This window comes from Myotis myotis, unplaced genomic scaffold, assembly GCF_014108235.1.
Source record: "Myotis myotis isolate mMyoMyo1 unplaced genomic scaffold, mMyoMyo1.p scaffold_m19_p_1, whole genome shotgun sequence".
NCBI classification, from domain to species: Eukaryota; Metazoa; Chordata; class Mammalia; order Chiroptera; family Vespertilionidae; genus Myotis; species Myotis myotis.
This window is the reverse complement of record NW_023416313.1, coordinates 158,134,572-158,153,263: the sequence shown is the minus strand read 5'-3', so window position 1 is coordinate 158,153,263 and position 18,692 is coordinate 158,134,572. Positions and strand designations below refer to the sequence as shown.

At 41.8% G+C, this 18,692-nt stretch overlaps 1 protein-coding gene across 2 annotated transcripts in view; it reads left to right on the top strand.

Moving 5' to 3' along the window:
* The window catches only part of FSIP1 (fibrous sheath interacting protein 1), a 173,626-nt gene that overhangs the window by 147,755 nt on the left and 7,179 nt on the right, over positions 1 to 18,692 (top strand). For both annotated transcript variants that reach the window (XM_036296891.1, XM_036296881.1), the window contains one exon: positions 13,639 to 14,149. In XM_036296891.1, coding sequence (XP_036152784.1) covers positions 13,639 to 14,149 — 511 coding nt within the window. The remainder of the gene's footprint in view (positions 1 to 13,638; positions 14,150 to 18,692) is intronic.

Sequence of the window (18,692 nt, the reverse complement as noted above, 5' to 3'; positions counted from 1 at the left end):
TGGGATTTCACTTAGAAACATCAGCCCCCCTCTACTACTCTATGCTGTTGTTAAGGGTATTTCCTCTCCATTTAGGAGTTCCTGCTTTTTCCAAAAGATAGCATGCAGCCTCAGGAACACTTAACTTGGGGCACTTTGCCAAGTGGAATAGAAATGGCTGCAGGAAACAACGTGAAGAAAGGGTGCTGGACACACACCTGAGATGTGGAGGAATGTCGCGGATTTGCATGGCTCGCCAGCCCTCGTTTTGTCCCTCAGTGGCTGCTGACTAGTAGGGTCTGCTCCTGCTGAAGGCCCTTAGACCTCAGGCCTGGTCATTACTGCCCGCCCAGAAGGAGTGCAGGCCCTCCTGTCTTTGCAGTGGATGTGCCTTAGAACTTAACACCATGCCATGACACCTTTCACACCTTGTGTTTCTCATTCTCTTTCTGTTTTATCTTGACACTCAAACTGAAGCTGACCTTGGCTTTCTCCCGTTGGCGCCAATGCATAGTCTCCCTCCAGCTCTGCTCCCGCTGGCTGCCCTGGGCACATGTCCTTCCAGGGCTCCGCGGATTCTCTCCTTTGCCTGCACCCCTTGGGCAGCGCCTCAAGAGTTCTGAACCATCACTTTCCCTCCCATGGCCTTGGCAGTGCTGGCGGGAGCTCTGCAGCCCCTGCACCCTGCCAGCACCCTCCTGCCAGCTGCAGAGGCTGGGGTGGAGCTGCCAGGCCCACCCTGTGCAGCACCAGCTGCCACCCCAGAGCCCTGCCAGGACTTGGAAGCTGCCTCTTATTGTGACCCGTCTTAGTCTGGAACAGCAGAGCCTGAGCCAAATACGCTACCACTTAATTGGCAAAAGCAGCACCAGAGAAGCAGAAGTGGGGGGCGGGAGGAGGAAGGGAAACGAAAGAGGGAGAATATGAAAGATGTATTTTGATCTGTCACTGCTTGCTATTGTTTGATCTTGTGGGGCATTTTCAGAGAATCCATACGGGTGACTGCATTTCAGGGCAGAACTTCCAGGGGGAGGACAGGAAAGGCTTTATTCAGTGGCTCCTCTCCTCTCTTGACCAGAATCTACTCCAAGGCAGACTTGCACTTCTAGTTTGCACAAGCCTGTAAGTGGCCAGCTCAGATCTCAGTAGTGACTCACACCTCAGCAGCAATAGAGAAGGCCTGGGTGGGAGGCAAGAGGGGCCTGATGTGCCCGTGGGTGAATGAGGGCCGTGCAGTAACATCAGTAGTGATATCTGGATCCACAGCTGTGGGGGCAGCACAAGCCATATTAGATCCGCTCAGCCCAGCAGCAGGCAAGTGCGCAGATCTGGGTGATGGGTAAACTGAATCTGGTCACGCTGGAGCATTTTAATGTCAGAGCCGTTTGGTCCCTGGGCATGTTTGTGTTGCTAGAAAATTTCTTGTTCATTCAAGGAAATATTCAGTTTCCTTTTCCGATTCCGAAGGTAGAGCATCATTGTGAGGGAGTCCCTTGTGTGGGTGGGGTTCAGCTGTGTCACCTCTAATTGAGGGATCCAGATAATGTTACAATAGTGAGATACTTCTCACAGCAAGAGGCAGAAAAGCTGTCCTCAGAGCAGCTGATGAGTGTGGCGGTGATCACACATCGAGGCCTCATGTTTCTTGAAAGCAGTAGTACTCATGGGCAGGGCCTGGGGGCCTGTGGGGCTCAGAGGACTACCCTGTAGGCTGTGTGATAGCTTCACCTTGTTTTAGCAGCAGTGCATGGCCTCCTTCATGCTCTCCTGACTGGGGTGAGTGGTGATCCTTTATCTTCCTTAACCCCTGCTGGCTATACTCCCCTTACCTGGCCTTAAATGAGCCCCTGATGAGGGTGGTCCTGTAGGGACCACAGCACCACCACTGGCTGGCCCTGAAAATGCATGTTGAAGATCCAGGAGACAGAGTTCTGAGGTCACCTTCTCTTCAGTTGGGAGGTTTAGATGGTGTCAAGATAACTATTTAAAGTTCTAGCTAGGCAGCCCTAAGGACATACAGTTCTCCTCCTCCTCCTCCTCCTCCTCCACTTCCTCCCCCTCCTCCTCCCCTCCTCCTCCCCTCCTCTTCCTCTTTCCCCCCCTCTTACCCCCCCCCCCCAATCCCCCCGGATATTTTATTCCCATTGATTGTTTGAGAGTGGAAGGGAGGGGAGAGACACACAGAGAGAAATATCAATGTGAGAGAGACACATCGATTGGTTGCTTCCCTCACACACCCCGACTGAGGCCTGGGATCGAGCCTACAACTGAGGCACGTGCCTTTGACCGGAATCAATCCCATGACCTTTAGTCCAAGGGCTGATACTCTAACCACAATGGCAGGACTACAGATGTTCTTTAGGTTTAACTATACCAATTCTTTTCTAACTTGATTTATGTTCCAGCTGATCTCTTACTAAAGGGCTCTGGCCCAGGGCAAAGCATTTAAATAGCTAATGGCCTTGACTTCTGACTCCATCATGGGCCAACTTATCTATCTCTACCTAGTGAAAATAGACTTTTCAAACTGAGTGCAGGGAAGACTGTGCAAATGATTTTCATAATTGTTACTATCCAGTAAACCAACAATCTGCATAGCAGTGGGAGTTATTTACTCTAAAGGTATATTTCCCCAGGGAATTGGGCTGGGGGGGAGATAGGTGGGTGGACCAGCCCACTGTGACCATAAAAAGTGCTCTGTCCACACTTGCTCACCTCATTTCCAACAACCTCCTGGCCAACCTTTGCTTTGCTGGGAGTATGTGGGGTAGGAGGGCCAGCCTCCTTCCAGCTTCAGAGCTGGAACCTAAGCCTTATTTCTGGAAAGGAAGTGATAGATGGAAGTGATAGAACCAGATGGAAATGGACTTATTGTCTCTGTTGCTAGAAAACAGCAATTGCGAGCAATCCTCAAATGATAAATTTCCCGCCAAATGGAAAAATTAGAGTCCCTTTCACCAGTCATCCTGTTAGAAATCCAAGTAATGATGTTGGTCTAGGTCAACTCTGAGCACATCTGCATCCTTCTGACTCAGGTTACCAACTAAAGCAGAGCTCCTGGCCCCTTTGTAAGTTGCAGGAGTTGAGAGCCCCATATCTTACTTCTAGTTTCTCCCATCCATGCCATTCTTCCCTTGTACACTGGGATCCTGCTGGCATCCCACCCCGCTTGTCCTTGTAAACAGAAGCAGAAAGCCTGCATTCCCGATGACATTGAGACCAGCTCTGGCACCTGAGCTGAGAAGAACCATCACAGAATGCTAGGGGCACAGCAGACTTTCACCAGGAAAGCCATCAGGCCAACCTTCCAAGCCCTGTCTCTCCCAGCTGTTAGGGGAAGATCTGTGAGCTGGGCATGGGTGTGTCCTGCTCCACAGAGTTGACACCCAAGCCCCACATAAAAGCAGGCTTTCAACACCACTCTGACATTCATGAACTTACTTCAGAGCCGCTTGTCTTGACCTACTTCACACTCCATATTATTCTCCACAGATCCTCCGTGCTTCTGACCTGGGGGCTGACTCATTTTCCTGCTTACAGCCTTGCCTCAACACTCATTCCTAATGTTTTACATATTTTCTCTGGCAATGACCTTTGCTTCCTTTTTGACTAGAGCTCAGACTCTCCTTTGGCCAGAGAACCCTGACTATTTCTGGGTAAAAATATGCCAGATCTTTCCTGGCCCCTCGTACCATTGGTCCCTGGTATGGCCTCCTAAGAGCACTGTAGCTGCTGGACTTTATATGATTGGGGTAGACTTAGTTTAAGAACAGAATAGGAAGAGGGAGCTGGGAAGGGAAGGATGAATAGGGCCATTCATTCTTTTTATCATTAGCACCATTGATGGAGACTTTCACATGAGCACCAATTATTTTACTTCATGATGTTTAGACTTATTTAATTTCCAAGAGCCACAGAAAGTGATATGAACCCATTGAGCCTATATGAACCTATCAGGAGCATATTGACTTGCTAGTGCTGCTCCATACTCCATCTGGATGTCATTCTATCCATGAGTGAATCCTTTCTGAGAAGTAATTCTGCTTTTATACCTCAATTAATTATTCAGTGAGTACTCAGATTGAATGAAATTGGTGAGGTTCTGAAACACCTTGATTGTTAGTCCTTTCGTTGGCTATACAACTTCATTAAGTGTTAGGTTCCATCTGATGGTTATTTACTTCATAGCAATTATAGTTTAACATCATGGTAGATTTTTTTTGAGTTCCCTGCTCTGCTTATGCCTTCTTCTTTGGGAAATCTCCCTTACCCACAGCCCTGCCAATAACTTAGACTTGGGTGGCCACTTGAAACTGACATTATCAGTTCATAATCTGGTCAGTGGCCAACCAAGTTATCTTGCTTGAAAATTTGAGTTAATGGACATAGAGACCATTGTCAGTCATTGGTTGGTGCCAGATTCTTAAGGTCATGTTGAATGAGGACCAAAGTCAGTTCATGCCACATGGACAAGCTGAGGTTGTGAGAGAGGAGAAACCAGCAATAAGCAGAGACAGCTGGTTTGCAGAGAGGAGGCTATATCAGACAAACAGCGGGTTAAGAGACCACACAAGGGACTCAGTAAGAGCATGCCTTTGGCTCTAGGTGTCTTCTCAGATCCAAACCTCAAAGGCCTATTCAAACTTCATTTCCTGCTTGTCGGTATCCATGAGATGACTTCTCAGATCCTACAACACTCACCTCTACCACCCGAGATAGTTTTTCAGAGAAGCAAAAGATAAAGGAGTTCATTGCCTGCCTTTTCTTTCTCTCTCTCTTTTTTTAGATAAGGATTTCTGTTCCTTATGGCTAAAAAACCTTGACAAAAACAAATTGCTACCTAGGTGTTGCCAGCAGTGGCTGCAACAGAGAGTTGTAAACTTATATCTTGGTAATTAAACAAAGGGTGGGATGTTTTCCAGTTGCTTATTTTGAAGGAGAACTTGATGTCATTGAAAGCTATTTATATCTATACTCTTGTTGTTAATCATTTAGGACACTGGCTTTCCACCAGATTCTCACTTGTGATAATCATATTGGCTTTATAGGGTGGGTCTTTAGGAATTCAGCAATTGTGGGGGAAAAACAACCTACCCAACATTGGACATAAGCTTACATCAAAGGACACGGTTGCTTCGGCTAGTTTATAGTGGTGGACTTTCTGATTATCTGCACCAGAGACGTAGTCTTAATTGCCTTGTCAACAAATCCAGTGCCCAAATTACTGGAGGTTTTTATGGCTGGGGAAACTCCTGATATATAGCATAGGAGGGGAGGCAGGGGTGAGGATGAGGTAATCTATGGGCTGTGATCCATCTCCAGCAATTACAAGTTGTACTCATATTTAGCTCCTACACCAACATGGTATTTATCTGGGTGGAGAAGTGTAAATAGTAGGCACCCTGGGAATGGAGCTGGGGTTGTCTTCTTTGTTTTTCTGAAGTGAGCCAAAAGAGAGGGCACTATGTAAGTTTGCATAAGACACTAAGCTAGTCTGGGTAAGAAAAACCAAAGTTAAGTGAAATACTCTACAGGAAGAGATTTTAATATCTGAGGGGATGGACAGAAAAGTGAATGTCAGTTGGGAAAAGGATATTTAGAGAATGGTAGAGGGAGAACTCATCTATAGTGAGAGGCTATATAGCCTAGTAGTTAAGCACATGCACTCTAGTCTCAGACCTAGATTCAAATCCCAGGTCCAACATCTTACTAGCCATAGGACCGAGGATGGGTTACTTAATTTCTCAGTTTCTTCATTTATAAAATGGGAATAACAATATACCTACCTCATAGGTTTGCTGTGAAGATTAAAGGAATTGATAAATGTAATATGCACCACAGCAGGTGGTGAATAAATGCTAGTTACCACTATTCTGTATGACACCACCTGGTGTGCCAATAAAGCCAGCAAAATGCAGGAGAAATAATGCCCCAGTGTTCTATATTTTTTTCCTGATGAGAAAATCCAATACATTTACTCGCTGGCTGTGGAATGAGTGTATTTTGGCTAAAACAAGAAAGGAGATCCATAAAAAGGCTACTAAATGAAGATGGGAAGAGAGGGGCTTTCATATAAGGAGAGAAAATAGATTGGGCTCTGGTCTGGGAAAATGAAGACTGAGAAGCACTATGATGAATTTCATGAAAGACAGGAATAGCACGAATAACTTGTTTTTGAAATATGGGAAAATTAGAACTGGCGTGAAAGACGAATACTTTGAGGTGAATACTTGAACAGATGGTTACTTGACTGTGCTTACACAGTGAGTCGTTCAGTTATGGAGCTTGCTAGCTCAGGAGCTTCAGAGCAATCTGGATGCAGGCTATGTGCTCTGGTTCCTTAACTATCAAGGGTAGTCAGGGGTGTCCCTGATAGAGCCCTAGTTTCGTCCAGTTCAGCATATAGTAATTTGTATTAGTGTAGTATTTAGCCATTTCAAAACACTCAGCAACTTCAGTTCATTTGATTCCCATGGCACTGATTTACTATACAGAATTTACACTGTGGGCAAGGGAATCAGAAGGTGAGGAAGATGACTTGTGTTGAGCGTCCTGATCTGTATTGCCACCCAGAAGCACTGCAATTAAATTAATTTAATTTAAGGGCTTAATATAATTAGGTCATTTATAATGTTTTGATACCAGAGAATGTTTAGTTATTTTTTGAGTTCAGGATTGGTATTGTGAATAAATTAAAGAAAAAAGTTCACTTTTTATTATGGTTTTTATAAATTCTACTCAGGCAACATTCTAATGTCAATAGAATGGCTTATTCTTTTTATTTTATTTTTTAATTTAATTTTATTGTTTAAAGTATTACAGATAGTAGTACATATGTCTCCCCTTTTTCCCCCCATTGACCTTCCTCTGGCCTCCCCTACACCTGTGGCCCATGCCCTCACCCCCCCCCCCCAGTGTCTTGTGTCCATTGGTTATGCTTATACGCGTAGAACAGCTTATTCTTATATTTATTTTTACTTTTAGAGCATTTGTTCATAAAAACTAATTTTATAGCTAGCAGTTAATTTAGAGATAATCTTTTTCAATTCTTCATTTTACAGCAGGAGATGGGTTCCTTAGGTGACATGCACAAGGTGGCAAAGCTTGGGTCAAAGCCCACATTCTAATCTATGTTTTCTTTCCATCAGGTGTCTTCCCCTAGAACCGTGGTCGGGAAACTGCGGCTCGCAAGCCACATGCGGCTCTTCGGCCCCTTGAGTGTGGCTCTTCCTAAGCCTTAGGAGTACCCTAATTAAGTTAATAACAATGTACCTACTTATATAGTTTAAGTTTAAAAAATTTGGCTCTCAAAAGAAATTTCAATCGTTGTACTGTTGATATTTGGCTTTGTTGACTAATGAGTTTGCCAGCCACTGCCCTAGAGCAGTGGTTCTCAACCTTCCTATTGCCGCGACCCTTTAATACAGTTCCTCATGTTGTGGTGACCCCCAACCATAAAATTATTCTCATTGCTACTTCATAACTGTAATTTTGCTACTGTTATGAATCGTAATGTAAATATCTGATATGCAGGATGTATTTTCATTGTTGCAAATTGAACATAATTAAAGCATAGTGATTAATCACAAAAACAATATGTAATTATATATGTGTTTTCCGATGGTCTTAAGCGACCCCTGTGAAAGGGTCGTTTGACCCCCAAAGGAGTCGCGACCCACAGGTTGAGAACCGCTTCCTTAGAGGATCAGGAAGATGTGGTTGAGCTTATTTCTGCACACACACAGACTCAAATGTGTTATGCTTGAACTTGGAGTGCCCAGAAGCAGATTTACACCAGGAAAGGCCTCTCACTTTTTTGTGTTTTAATAGTTTTATTTAAGACATCACATTTCCCACTTTATGATACAGTGCTTCTGCAGTGCATTATTTCCTTTCCCTGTGCACATAGTCCACATTCAAGTATCAAGAATGCCCAGTTATTTACTATGCAGCTGCCCAACTTTTAAAACTGCCTTGGAATTTGCTATTATGTGTGGGACAATGCTAAATCTATGCTGGAGGTTGGCTTAATCAACCTCTTTGGTGATGGACCTAGAGGAGGCACCACCAGACAGATGTAGGGGCTCCACCACCAGGGAAGCCCAGGCATTCCTCCTGGAATGGTGCCTGCACTCTGGTGCAGCTCGGTAATGATGAGGTCGCAGACATTTCCCAACTCTTTCTGCTCATGTTCAAAATTATCAAGCCAGCTGATATCATTGTACTCATCAAGAATCTTCTGTTTGTTCTCATCATTGATCTTGCCTTGAAGTTTTTCATCTTCATCAGTTGCTTTCAGGTTGAACGCATAGGATTCAAGTAAATTCTTGGAAGATACCTTGTCCTACTGCTTCTAATCTTCAGCTCTGTACTTCTTAGATTCCTGGATCATGTGCTCAACCTCTTCCTTGCTCAGATAACTCTCTTTCTTTTTTAAAATTTAAGTTCTTTATTGTTGAAAGTATTACATGAGTCTCCTTTCCCCCCATTGACCTCTCCCTGCCCGCTCCCACTCCCCTAGCACATGCCCTCACCCCCTACTGTCTATGTCCATTGGTTATGCTTATATGCATGCATACAAGTCCTTTGGTTGATCTCTTACCTCCACTCCCACCCTCCCCTTCCTTCTTTATATCCCAAAAAAGGCCCCTCACTGAGGTTTGATGGTCTGTTTGTTCGACATTTTTATATCTCTGGATCTATTTTTTGTTCATCAGTTTATGTTGTTCATTATATTCCACAAATGAGTGAGTATATGTGATATTTATCTTTCTCTGACTGGCTTATTTTGCTTAGCATAATGCTCTCCATGTCCATCCATGCTGTTGCAAATGATGAGTTCTTTCTTTTTTTTACAGCAGTGTAGTATTCCATTGTGTAGATGTACCACAAGTTTTTAATCCACTCATCTGCTGATGGGCACTTAGGCTGTTTCCAAATCTTAGCTATTATAAATTGTGCTGCTATGAACATAGGGGTACATATATCCTTTCTGATTGGTGTTTATGATTTCTTGGGATATATTCCTAGAAGTGGGATTACTGGGTCAAATGGGAGTTCCATTTTTTACTTTTTTGAGGAAATTCTATACTGTTTTCCACAGTGGCTGCACCAGTCTGCATTCCCACCAGCAGTGTACGAGGGTTCCCTTTTCTCCACATCCTCGCCAGCACTTGTTGTTTGTTGATTTGTTGATGATAGCCATTCTGACAGGTATGAGATGGTACCTCATTGTTGTTTTGATTTGCATCTCAGATGATTAGTGACTTTGAGCATGTTTTCTATATGTCTCTTGGCCTTCTGTATGTCCACTTTAGAGAAATGTCTATTTAGGTCCTTTGCCCATTTTTTGATTGGATTGTTTATCTTCCTTTTGTTCAGTTGTATAAGTTCCCTATAAATTTTGGAGATTAAACCCTTATCAGATATAACATTGGCAAATATGTTCTCCCATGCAGTGGCCATCTTGTTGTTTTGTTGATGGTTTCTTTTGCTGTGCAGAAGCTTTTTATCTTGATGTAGTCCTTTGTTTATTTTCTCCTTAGTTTCCATTGTCCTAAGAGATGTATCAGTAAAGATATTGCTATGAGATATGGCTCAGACGACTCTTGTTGTTAGTGATGGCAATTTTATTCCCTTTTCCTGTACTCTTATCCATAGCAGACATATTGAGAATGCCATTGGCATCAATATCAAAAGTCACTTCAATCTGAAGAACACCACGAGGTGCAGGAGGTATGCCTGTGAGTTCAAACTTGCCACTCAGGTGGTTATGCATCATTACCAGGTTGCACGCTCACTGTCATAAACCTGAATGAGCACACGGGACTGGTTGTCAGAGGTAGGTCTTGGAGGTCTGTGTCTGCATGGTAGGAACAGTAGTATTGTGCTTGATGAGAACCGTCATGACTCCACCAGCAGTCTCAATGCCAAGGGAAAGAGGAGTATCATTCAACAGCAGCAAATCTTGAACATTTTCGGATTTGTCTCTAGATAGGACGATTGCCTGGACAGCTGCACCATAAGCAACAGTATCATCTAGGTTGATGTGATGCTCTTACTCTTTTCCATTGAAGAAGTCCTGTAGCAGTTTCTGAACCTTGGGATATGGGTAGAACCACCCATCAGGACAATATTATGGATCTGGGACTTGTCAAGCTTGGCATCCCAAAGAAGGCCCCTCACTGAACCTTGAGTGGAGAGAGGCAGCTAGGCTGCAATCAGGAAACATCCTATATAACAAAACCCTAATATGCAAATCGACTGAATGGTGGAATGACTGGTCGCTATGAACTGACTACCAGGGGGCAGACACTCAACATAGGAGCTGCCTCCTGGTGGTCAGTGCACTCCAACAGGGGGAGCACTGCTCAGCCAGAACTGGGCTCATGGTTGGTGAGCGCAGTGACAGTGGTGGGAGCCTCTGCGGCAGTACTAAGGAGCGGCAAGCCACATGGTAGAGAGCAGCAAGCAGGTGGGCGGTAAGGAGCGAGGGGTCCCAGACAGAGAGGGCACAGGCCAGGCTGAGGACCCCCCCCCCCCAGCCCCACCACACACACACACACACCCACACACACCTCCAGTGCACGAATTTCGTACACTGGGCCTCTAATTTCTTTATAAGCATTTCTGGTAAATGATGTAAAGAGGTGGTGTATCAAATGGACTAGACTTTCCAAGGCTCCAGTAACTTGTGATATTTCAAATTCTAAAAAAAAAAACCCCTCACTTTGTACCTATTTTATATTTATAATTTTATATTCTTTTTTTTAAAGGTGTACCCTCCCCTTGCTCCAAGATTATATACATTTCAGCCTCCATGAAACCTGGATTTGCTTCTTTATGTCCAAAGATATCATTGGTTGGGAATTTCATTTTAATATTTCAGATTTTTATTTTTAAATTCATTTTTATTAAATATATGATAACATTTAAATTAATTTTATATTTTAAGTTAATTTTAATTATTACTAATCAAAAATTAAAGCACTATGTTTTAACAAAAATGTCAGCTCCTTGCCTCCCCTTCTCTACCTCTTAGTTTGTTCTCTAGAATCATCCACTTTTAATTCCTCTAGATGTTCCCCCTACTGTTTACCTCTATCTTGTTTCATAATAACTTGTTCTTTTAATCGATCAATTTTATATCTATTTATAATGATAGGAAATTTTATATTAGTAGTGCTGTTATTATTGACATGACTTCCTGTGATGGTAGCTAAGAATTTAACTTTGTTACTCCAAACATCCCTTTTCTCTCCTCCCATTTTCCCTAACCAGTTAAATCACAGCTTTTGGTTACCTCAAGCATCACTGTTCATATTATGATGACTGTATAAATATTATAGCAAAAACAAGTAGTATCCTATGGCATCCTTTCTTGTACAACTTTTTGTCCTAGAGTTAATAATTACCTTATTTTCTTTTGCTTAATTTTCTGTGTTATCTGTCTGAAATACTACCTTTCTTTTCATACAGCTTTTTGTTCACAGAGTTCATAATTGCTTTGTTTTTACTTATTTTTTGCGTGTCTAGCCAAATACATCATCAGAACTGTCAACCGACTATCTTATCAATATTTTTTGTGGAAGTGGCCAAACATATCAGATAATCTCCCAATCTCCCCCTCTCCCCTAGACCTCCTTCCACAATTCTTCATCCTCTTGCTCCAGTATGGACTGATTTTTTCCTAGCATTTGGAAATTTCATGTGATAAGCCTTCAGTGAGGATGACACTTAGTGGACCCTTTCTGACTCCTAGGAATTGCCTAGCCATTATGAACTATTTTACATAAGCAGATTTTGAAGGGTATTTTAAGTATCCTGTACCATATAAGGATGGCCTTCATTTGATAGTTGACTAGGTTTACATGGTAGGGTGAGGGGAGTGCTCCTAATGGATAAAGCGCCGCACCTGGATGCCCGAAATCTAGTGAATGAAGTAGGATTTGTGAATATATAATTCAGTTCCTATTTTTTTTGACAGGTTTGTTAACCTTAGGGTGAATTACATGAATTTTGAACCCCAGATAATTATTAAGAATATATTCCCAGACAAATTCTTATTATTCTCAAACTCATAATGACACTTGCCACTATGAGAACTAGTTTTTAATTTATAGAAGTTAAATATAATTTTATAACACATGCTATATTTTAAACTCATGATACAAAATTTGTTTTGCATACTTTTTTTTATTAGCTGCATTAGGAGCATTTCACAGTAATGAGGAATTGACTATACCAGTTCCAATAGTAGCACTTCCCTCCCTTCCCCTACCCCCAGTACTTTACATATGCAGAATATTTGGTTAAATCTTACGGTGTACCACAAAATAGGCCAATAGCATTGTCTAACTATGGTGAAGTAGAACTTAAGGCCATTGCAATTAATATTTAGGTTTTCTTATGGGGACTTTCTGTTCTTTGATAATTCATTCCCCTGTAAAGGAGGACTAAAGTTTTTCTAGATAATACACGATGTAAATAAGTGATAGCCCAGCCTGTGTAGCTCAGTGGTTGAGCATCCACCCAAGAACTAAGAGGTTCCCGGTTTGATTCCCGGTAAGAGCACATGCCTGGGTTGCAGGCTCAATCCCCAGTTGGAGTGTACAGGAGGCAGCCTATTGATGTTTCTATCTCTCTATCCTTCTTCTTTCCTCTCTCTATAAAATCAATAAAAACATATTTAAAAAAATCAAAGATGGTGCTGATTTTTTAGAGGATTTTTTTTCAGTGTGATTCAATATATTTTAATCCCGTTCTTTTTGAGATTGTTGTAATTCAAGTGGCATGCTGTTTAGTTGAATCCTTGTAGAACATTGCCCTACACTTTTATTTGATATTTTATTTCCTGAGAATATCTCTGGAAGAAAAAATGTTTTTAAATTCTTAAGATGTTGGTTGAAACACCCAGCCCTATAACCTCACGAGCAGAAATTAAATGTGTTTGATCATATCCTTCTCCCAGAATGCACTGCTATTGGAATGCCCCTGACCTCTGTCTAGACCTGCAGCTTTGACACAACTATACATCTCAGGATGCACCACCCCTTCACCCTTCCTTTTCTGTCTTCAGTCGTATTATCTGCTGAGAGTTGTGGACAGACATAGGAGTGGTGAATCCCCAGGGGCGGATGTAATCTGCCCTGTTTGCCCGAGATTTTTTTCCAGTTAAGGAATTGGGTGGTGATAGGGTTCCCACTGAAGAGCAGGGGGGGGGGGGGGGGGGGGGGCAGAGAAACAACTACTGGAGCTTATGGCAGGATTCCTGGCTCTTTATCAAAGAGGTGGTTGCTCATTTCCCTGCTTGATGTTCCAAGATTTATAAAATGGAAGGTGCTTTCTAATGACTCCATTTCAGCTCAAGTTACTGATATGTGTCCAGTGTTACTGGTTTATTTGGTGAAATGATTAATTTCCATCAGTGCTATGGGACTTTTCCCTGTATTTTAGTATGTGATTGATTCTAATCTTATTTTCTAGGGATGCTGTACATTTCTCCTGCAATTTTGGATACCTTTTAATGAATGATTTTGCTATTTGAGTGTTTTGTGTAAGGGGTTTCAGGGCACTTGGATTTGTATTGTATTACTGGAAGCTCACCAGAAATAAATGTTTACTCAGTTGACTACGAAAACTTTTGGCTTGTTTCATCAGTTAGATTCAGCATCACTTCTCTCTGAGGAACAGTTAAGGCGTCTTCTGGATGAATGCACATTCAAACAAAAATCCATGACTGGACTTTCTTCAGAAAGAGAAAAGGAAGACATTGAGGATATAACACCTGAGTCCCCCCAGCTTTCCAGATCTGTTCTCTCTGAGTTACTAACTGAGTCAGAAACAAAGGTCAGAAGCACCGAGGTGGGAGATGCCGATGAGCCCGAGAATGCAGAATGTGACACATCCATAGGCTACTATCTCAGCAAAGCCCTGACTGGGCATCACGTGTCACAGGCTCTTGTCATTGAAGCTGAGAACATGAAATGCCTCCAGTTTCCCCGGGACAAGGTTATTCGTGACACAGAGGATTATTTTATGTCGAAGACTCTTGGCATTGGAAGACTGAGAAGGCCTTCTTTTTTGGATGATCCACTATATGGCATCGATGTGAGCCTTTTCTCCGAAGTCCAACATCTGAAACCCAGACCTTCAGAGAAACCACAAACAGGTGAGGCTTGGATGGTGAATAATTCTTACTGAGTGGCTCAGTATACGGGTATTGTAAGTTAACGTAAAGTAAGGCATGGAGGTATGTTTGTGAGTCATAGGTGGTGTCAATTAAGAGCATACAAACATGACATTTATCAGTGTTCATAGGAGATCAAGATTGTGGTTAGTGCTCTTATGAAATACATTGTTCTTAATGGTAATTCATACATGTTCTTTTAAAAAAATATATGTTCTTTTACTGGTTTGTAATGTTATATAAATTTCAGGTACATAATATTTTAATTCAGTATTTGTATATGCTACAAAGTGATCACCACCAAAAATCTAGTTACCATCCTTCACCACATAACTGACCCCCTTCACTCACTTCACATACCTGAACTTCTTTCCCCTTTGCTAATCACCTATCTGTTCTCTGTACCTATGAGGCTTTTTGTTTTTTTGTTTTGTTTTATCTGTTCCCTTGTTTGTTTTTTTAGATTCCACATATGAGTGGAATCATATGGTATTTGTCTTTCTCCATCTGACTTATTTCACTTAGCATAATGACCTCACGGTACATCCATCAGTGTTGTCGCAAATGGCAAGATTCTGTTATCTTTTTTTTTCCCTGTTACCTTTTAATGGCTGAGTAGCATTCCATTGTATATATGTGTAACAATATACAGGGGGGCCTTGACTTACAAGTTTAATTCGTTCCGTGACGGAGCTCGTAACTCAAATGACTCGTATGTCAAATCAAAAAGTGAACGAGTGAGACACGTGATGCTGGGCTGATGTTGTGGCGTTCACTGTGACGTTTGGTGCGCCAACTAGCAGTGGGGTATCTGAAGCTGGCTCGTAACCCGAATTTTAGCTCGCAACTCAAAGCAAAAAATCAGCCGAGAGACAGCTCGTATCTCGAAAAACTCGTTAGTCGGGACACTCGTAAGTCAAGGCCCCACTGCACATTTTTATCTAATTACCAATGGACACTTAAGTTAATATTCTTGATGGTTATTGAGAAAACAATGTTGATTTCAATGGAAAAGAGAAATTGATTTAATTTGGTATAAGGGATTTGAATAGATTTGCTTTGAATTTCAATTTGCAGGCTTCAGTGATGAAAATTTGTTCCAAGGAATGAATTTGTAAAGTGCCATATAGTATTGTGGTTTTATTAGTCTCTGTAGGCCGACTCCCATTCCAGCTACTTGTATGCTCTCGGATATTTTGTCTTGATCCAATGGTGCATCTCACAGTGGTACAGTGATACAGGATACAGATACTACGGGCGGTTTTTTGACATAAATAATTGAATTATTTATCTATGGTAGAAGTCTAACATATTCTCTGTTGTATTTGGTGAATCTATCAAATAGCTTCAACTTTTCCTCTAATGTAGGTCACTCTAAAATATATTGTCTGTTACATCTAAATCTATCTATTACTTATTAAACCTATCATCTATTAATTCTGAACGAATTCCTCTGTCCTGTATTCTACCTCCCTGCTAGACTTCATCTGGATATGGCCCCGAACTGATTTCCTCGTCTTTATCTCTCAGCTCAGATTTTCCTCTTGACCTTTGTTTCCTCAATCACCCAGGCTCAAAAGTCAGAGTCATTATCTTTCCTCTCCCTTGCTTCCCACTTGCAACCTTCAAATAGTATTTTTCTACTTCTGCATATCTCCAATACCTACCTCTTCCTTAGTCTTCCTGCTACCTCACTGGACCAATATGAGAACCCTCCCTGCCTCTGGTCTCTCCCATCCTCTGGCCATTGTCCACCACCACTACACGAATTCCCCCAAGTACAGCTTTGACAACCACACCTCCCAGCTCAAAGAGCTTCCATGACTCTCCACTGCCTGCTGCATGGAATCTGAATTCTTTCCCCCACTGTTCAAGGCCTCCACAATCTGACATGAAGTTCTCTTCCTAATCAATTTCTGACTAGTCCCCTGAATGTTATTCAGGTTATAGCTGATCTGGTCTCAGGGTTTTCTGTGCTTTCCTGTGCCTCTGCTGTTGCCAGACCCTTTTCTTCTCATAAATGTTCAGGCACTGACCTCTTCAATGATAACTGAATTCCAACCCCATCCACTCTGAATGTAACCTTCCTGGTCCCCCTTTTTAAATATTTTATTTTTCCTCTGAATGTCCCAGAGCATCAGGCCATTTTACACATACTGTCTTCACCTTGTTATGCATGCACAGGTCTCTTCCTTAAAATTGTTTACCTTCTTTGAGGGCAGAGGTTCTACCTTCTGATTCATTGTTACACCTTCTGTAACAGTGCCCAAAGTGCTGCCCTAAACTTAATGCCTGTTAAATAAATGAAATAATTTAAATTATCCATGTTTAGAATGACATACTGAAAATATGGTTCACCTTTATTCCTCCTCTCCATTGCTTCCCACTTGCAACCTTCAAATATTATTTTTCTGCTCCTGCATATCTCCCAATACCTACCTCCCTAGGTATCACTAAAGATTTTTGTAGGGTTCACATTCTGTGTTCAGATTTGGAACTTTTGTATTTTTTTAATGAAATTTCACAAGCTCTAAGTTTTTATCCAGCTTTGCAATTTACTGACAACATGGATTTCAGTGAGATGGGTGTGTGTGGTCTGTCTTCTCCCACCAAGATCTTCACTTAACAAATAAATGAAAGAACAAAATAGGAAAATTTTTTGTTCTGCTCTGAAATTGCAGTGTATTTTCTTTCTTTTGAAACAAAGGGTTTTTATTAGAGAGAAAGTACCTGCATCTCCTCTTTGTTTGCTCCAGTCATACTTACTAAATTGGATGCGATGATTTGTTGTATGTGGGGTCTCAGTCCCATGGGATCAGTGTGTTTGTGGAGGTGGAGGACGGGAGGAAAGAAGGGTTAGAACCATGCTTTGCTAAGATATGACTTTACTTCCATGTGCACGTGAGTCACACTGATGTTCTGAGTAGAACATGGAATGAAGTAGATGTTAAAGTGACTTAATGGAAAGGTAGCTTAGCTCTAACTCCACAGAACATGCCTCCGATGGCAGCAGATAATCCTACTAGATTATAATAACCCTTGTGCGGGTGGAGGATTAAGATGGCGTAGATGTGAATATGTGAACCGTATTTTGTTTTCTGTTTATTACACAATAAACTTTAAGGAATATGTTAGCATATCTGAAGTTGGAGTTTTTATTTTATTTTACTAACTTCAGAATTTACAATGATTAAAATAACTTGCTAAGCAAGTCTATTCTAAAATGCTAAATTGTAATTTATATAATGGCATTAAAGACTAATTTAAGTTGTGGCATTGAAAAATAAGGATTTGCTTCACAGCTATATTAAGTTTCCAATGTGAAATACATAATTTTTCATGTTTATGCTTTAAACTTAGTGGTAACTACTTTTGTTTGAATTTTATGAGGTCCAATAATTTAGTGTTGTACTCACTCACTGATGGGGTTCTAGAGGATCCATCAATGGCATCTTCTCCATCCAGATCTGAGAGATAATAGATGGGTTCCAATGAATGGAGATCAAGGAGGTCAGCTTTATTGATGGTGAAATGTAAGGGGCCAAACAGTCTTCCTAATGTTCCGCCTTCCCAAACCAACTTTCACTCCCAGTCAGTGGCAGAGGTGAAAATCACAAGCCTCACCTTTGGAACCAGGAGTATGGAGAGGCACAGAAGCACCTCTGGGGCCAGGTGCTGATTTCCTTGGAGGAAGGTGCTAACCAGCGGTTCTCAACCTGTGGGTCGCGACCCCTTTGGTGGTTGAACGACCCTTTCACAGGGGTCGCCTAAGACCATCCTGCATATCAGATATTTACATGACGATTCATAACAGTAGCAACATTACAGTTATGAAGTAGCAACGAAAATAATTTTATGGTTGGGTCACAACATGAGGAACTGTATTTAAAGGACCAGAAGGTTGAGAACCACTGGGCTAAACTGAGCATGCCATTTCTTCCTCCAAATTCACCAATCAGATACCTGGCTCCTCTTCCCTAGGGGAGTGGAGGAGGTGGAGTGAGGCCAGATGCTCCTCCACTATGAGCTCCTCCACATGGAAGAGTGAGAAGAGTGGGGAGTAAGTGTTCCTTGGTATCAGCCTTGGAGACACCACTGAGTACACTGGCACTTCAGAAAGAAAATGCTTCAAGCCTGTAGTTATTCTATTATTTAATCAAATAATCTTATGCTGAATTGCTTTTTAGATAACAAAAAAAGTATCTATGCATGCACAGTATTCTCTTCTTGCCACTCACCATTTGAACTAGTTATCAACAGAAATTTATATAATAAAGAGGAAAATATGAATGACACATAAAAATAGAAAAGAGCAAAGAGGGACCCAGAGTCAGTTCCGTAGTAAAGAAGGGGGCCGAACTACACTAATTCTTCAAGGAAAACAATGGAACTTCCCATGGGACCCTTTAGTGAATAGTGGTCTTAGCAATTTCTATAGCAAATGCAAAAATGAGTCAGATAAGGTTGTTCGAAAAATAACACCCCTAAATGAAAACTAGGGTGACCACAGGTTTGCTTTGGAGTG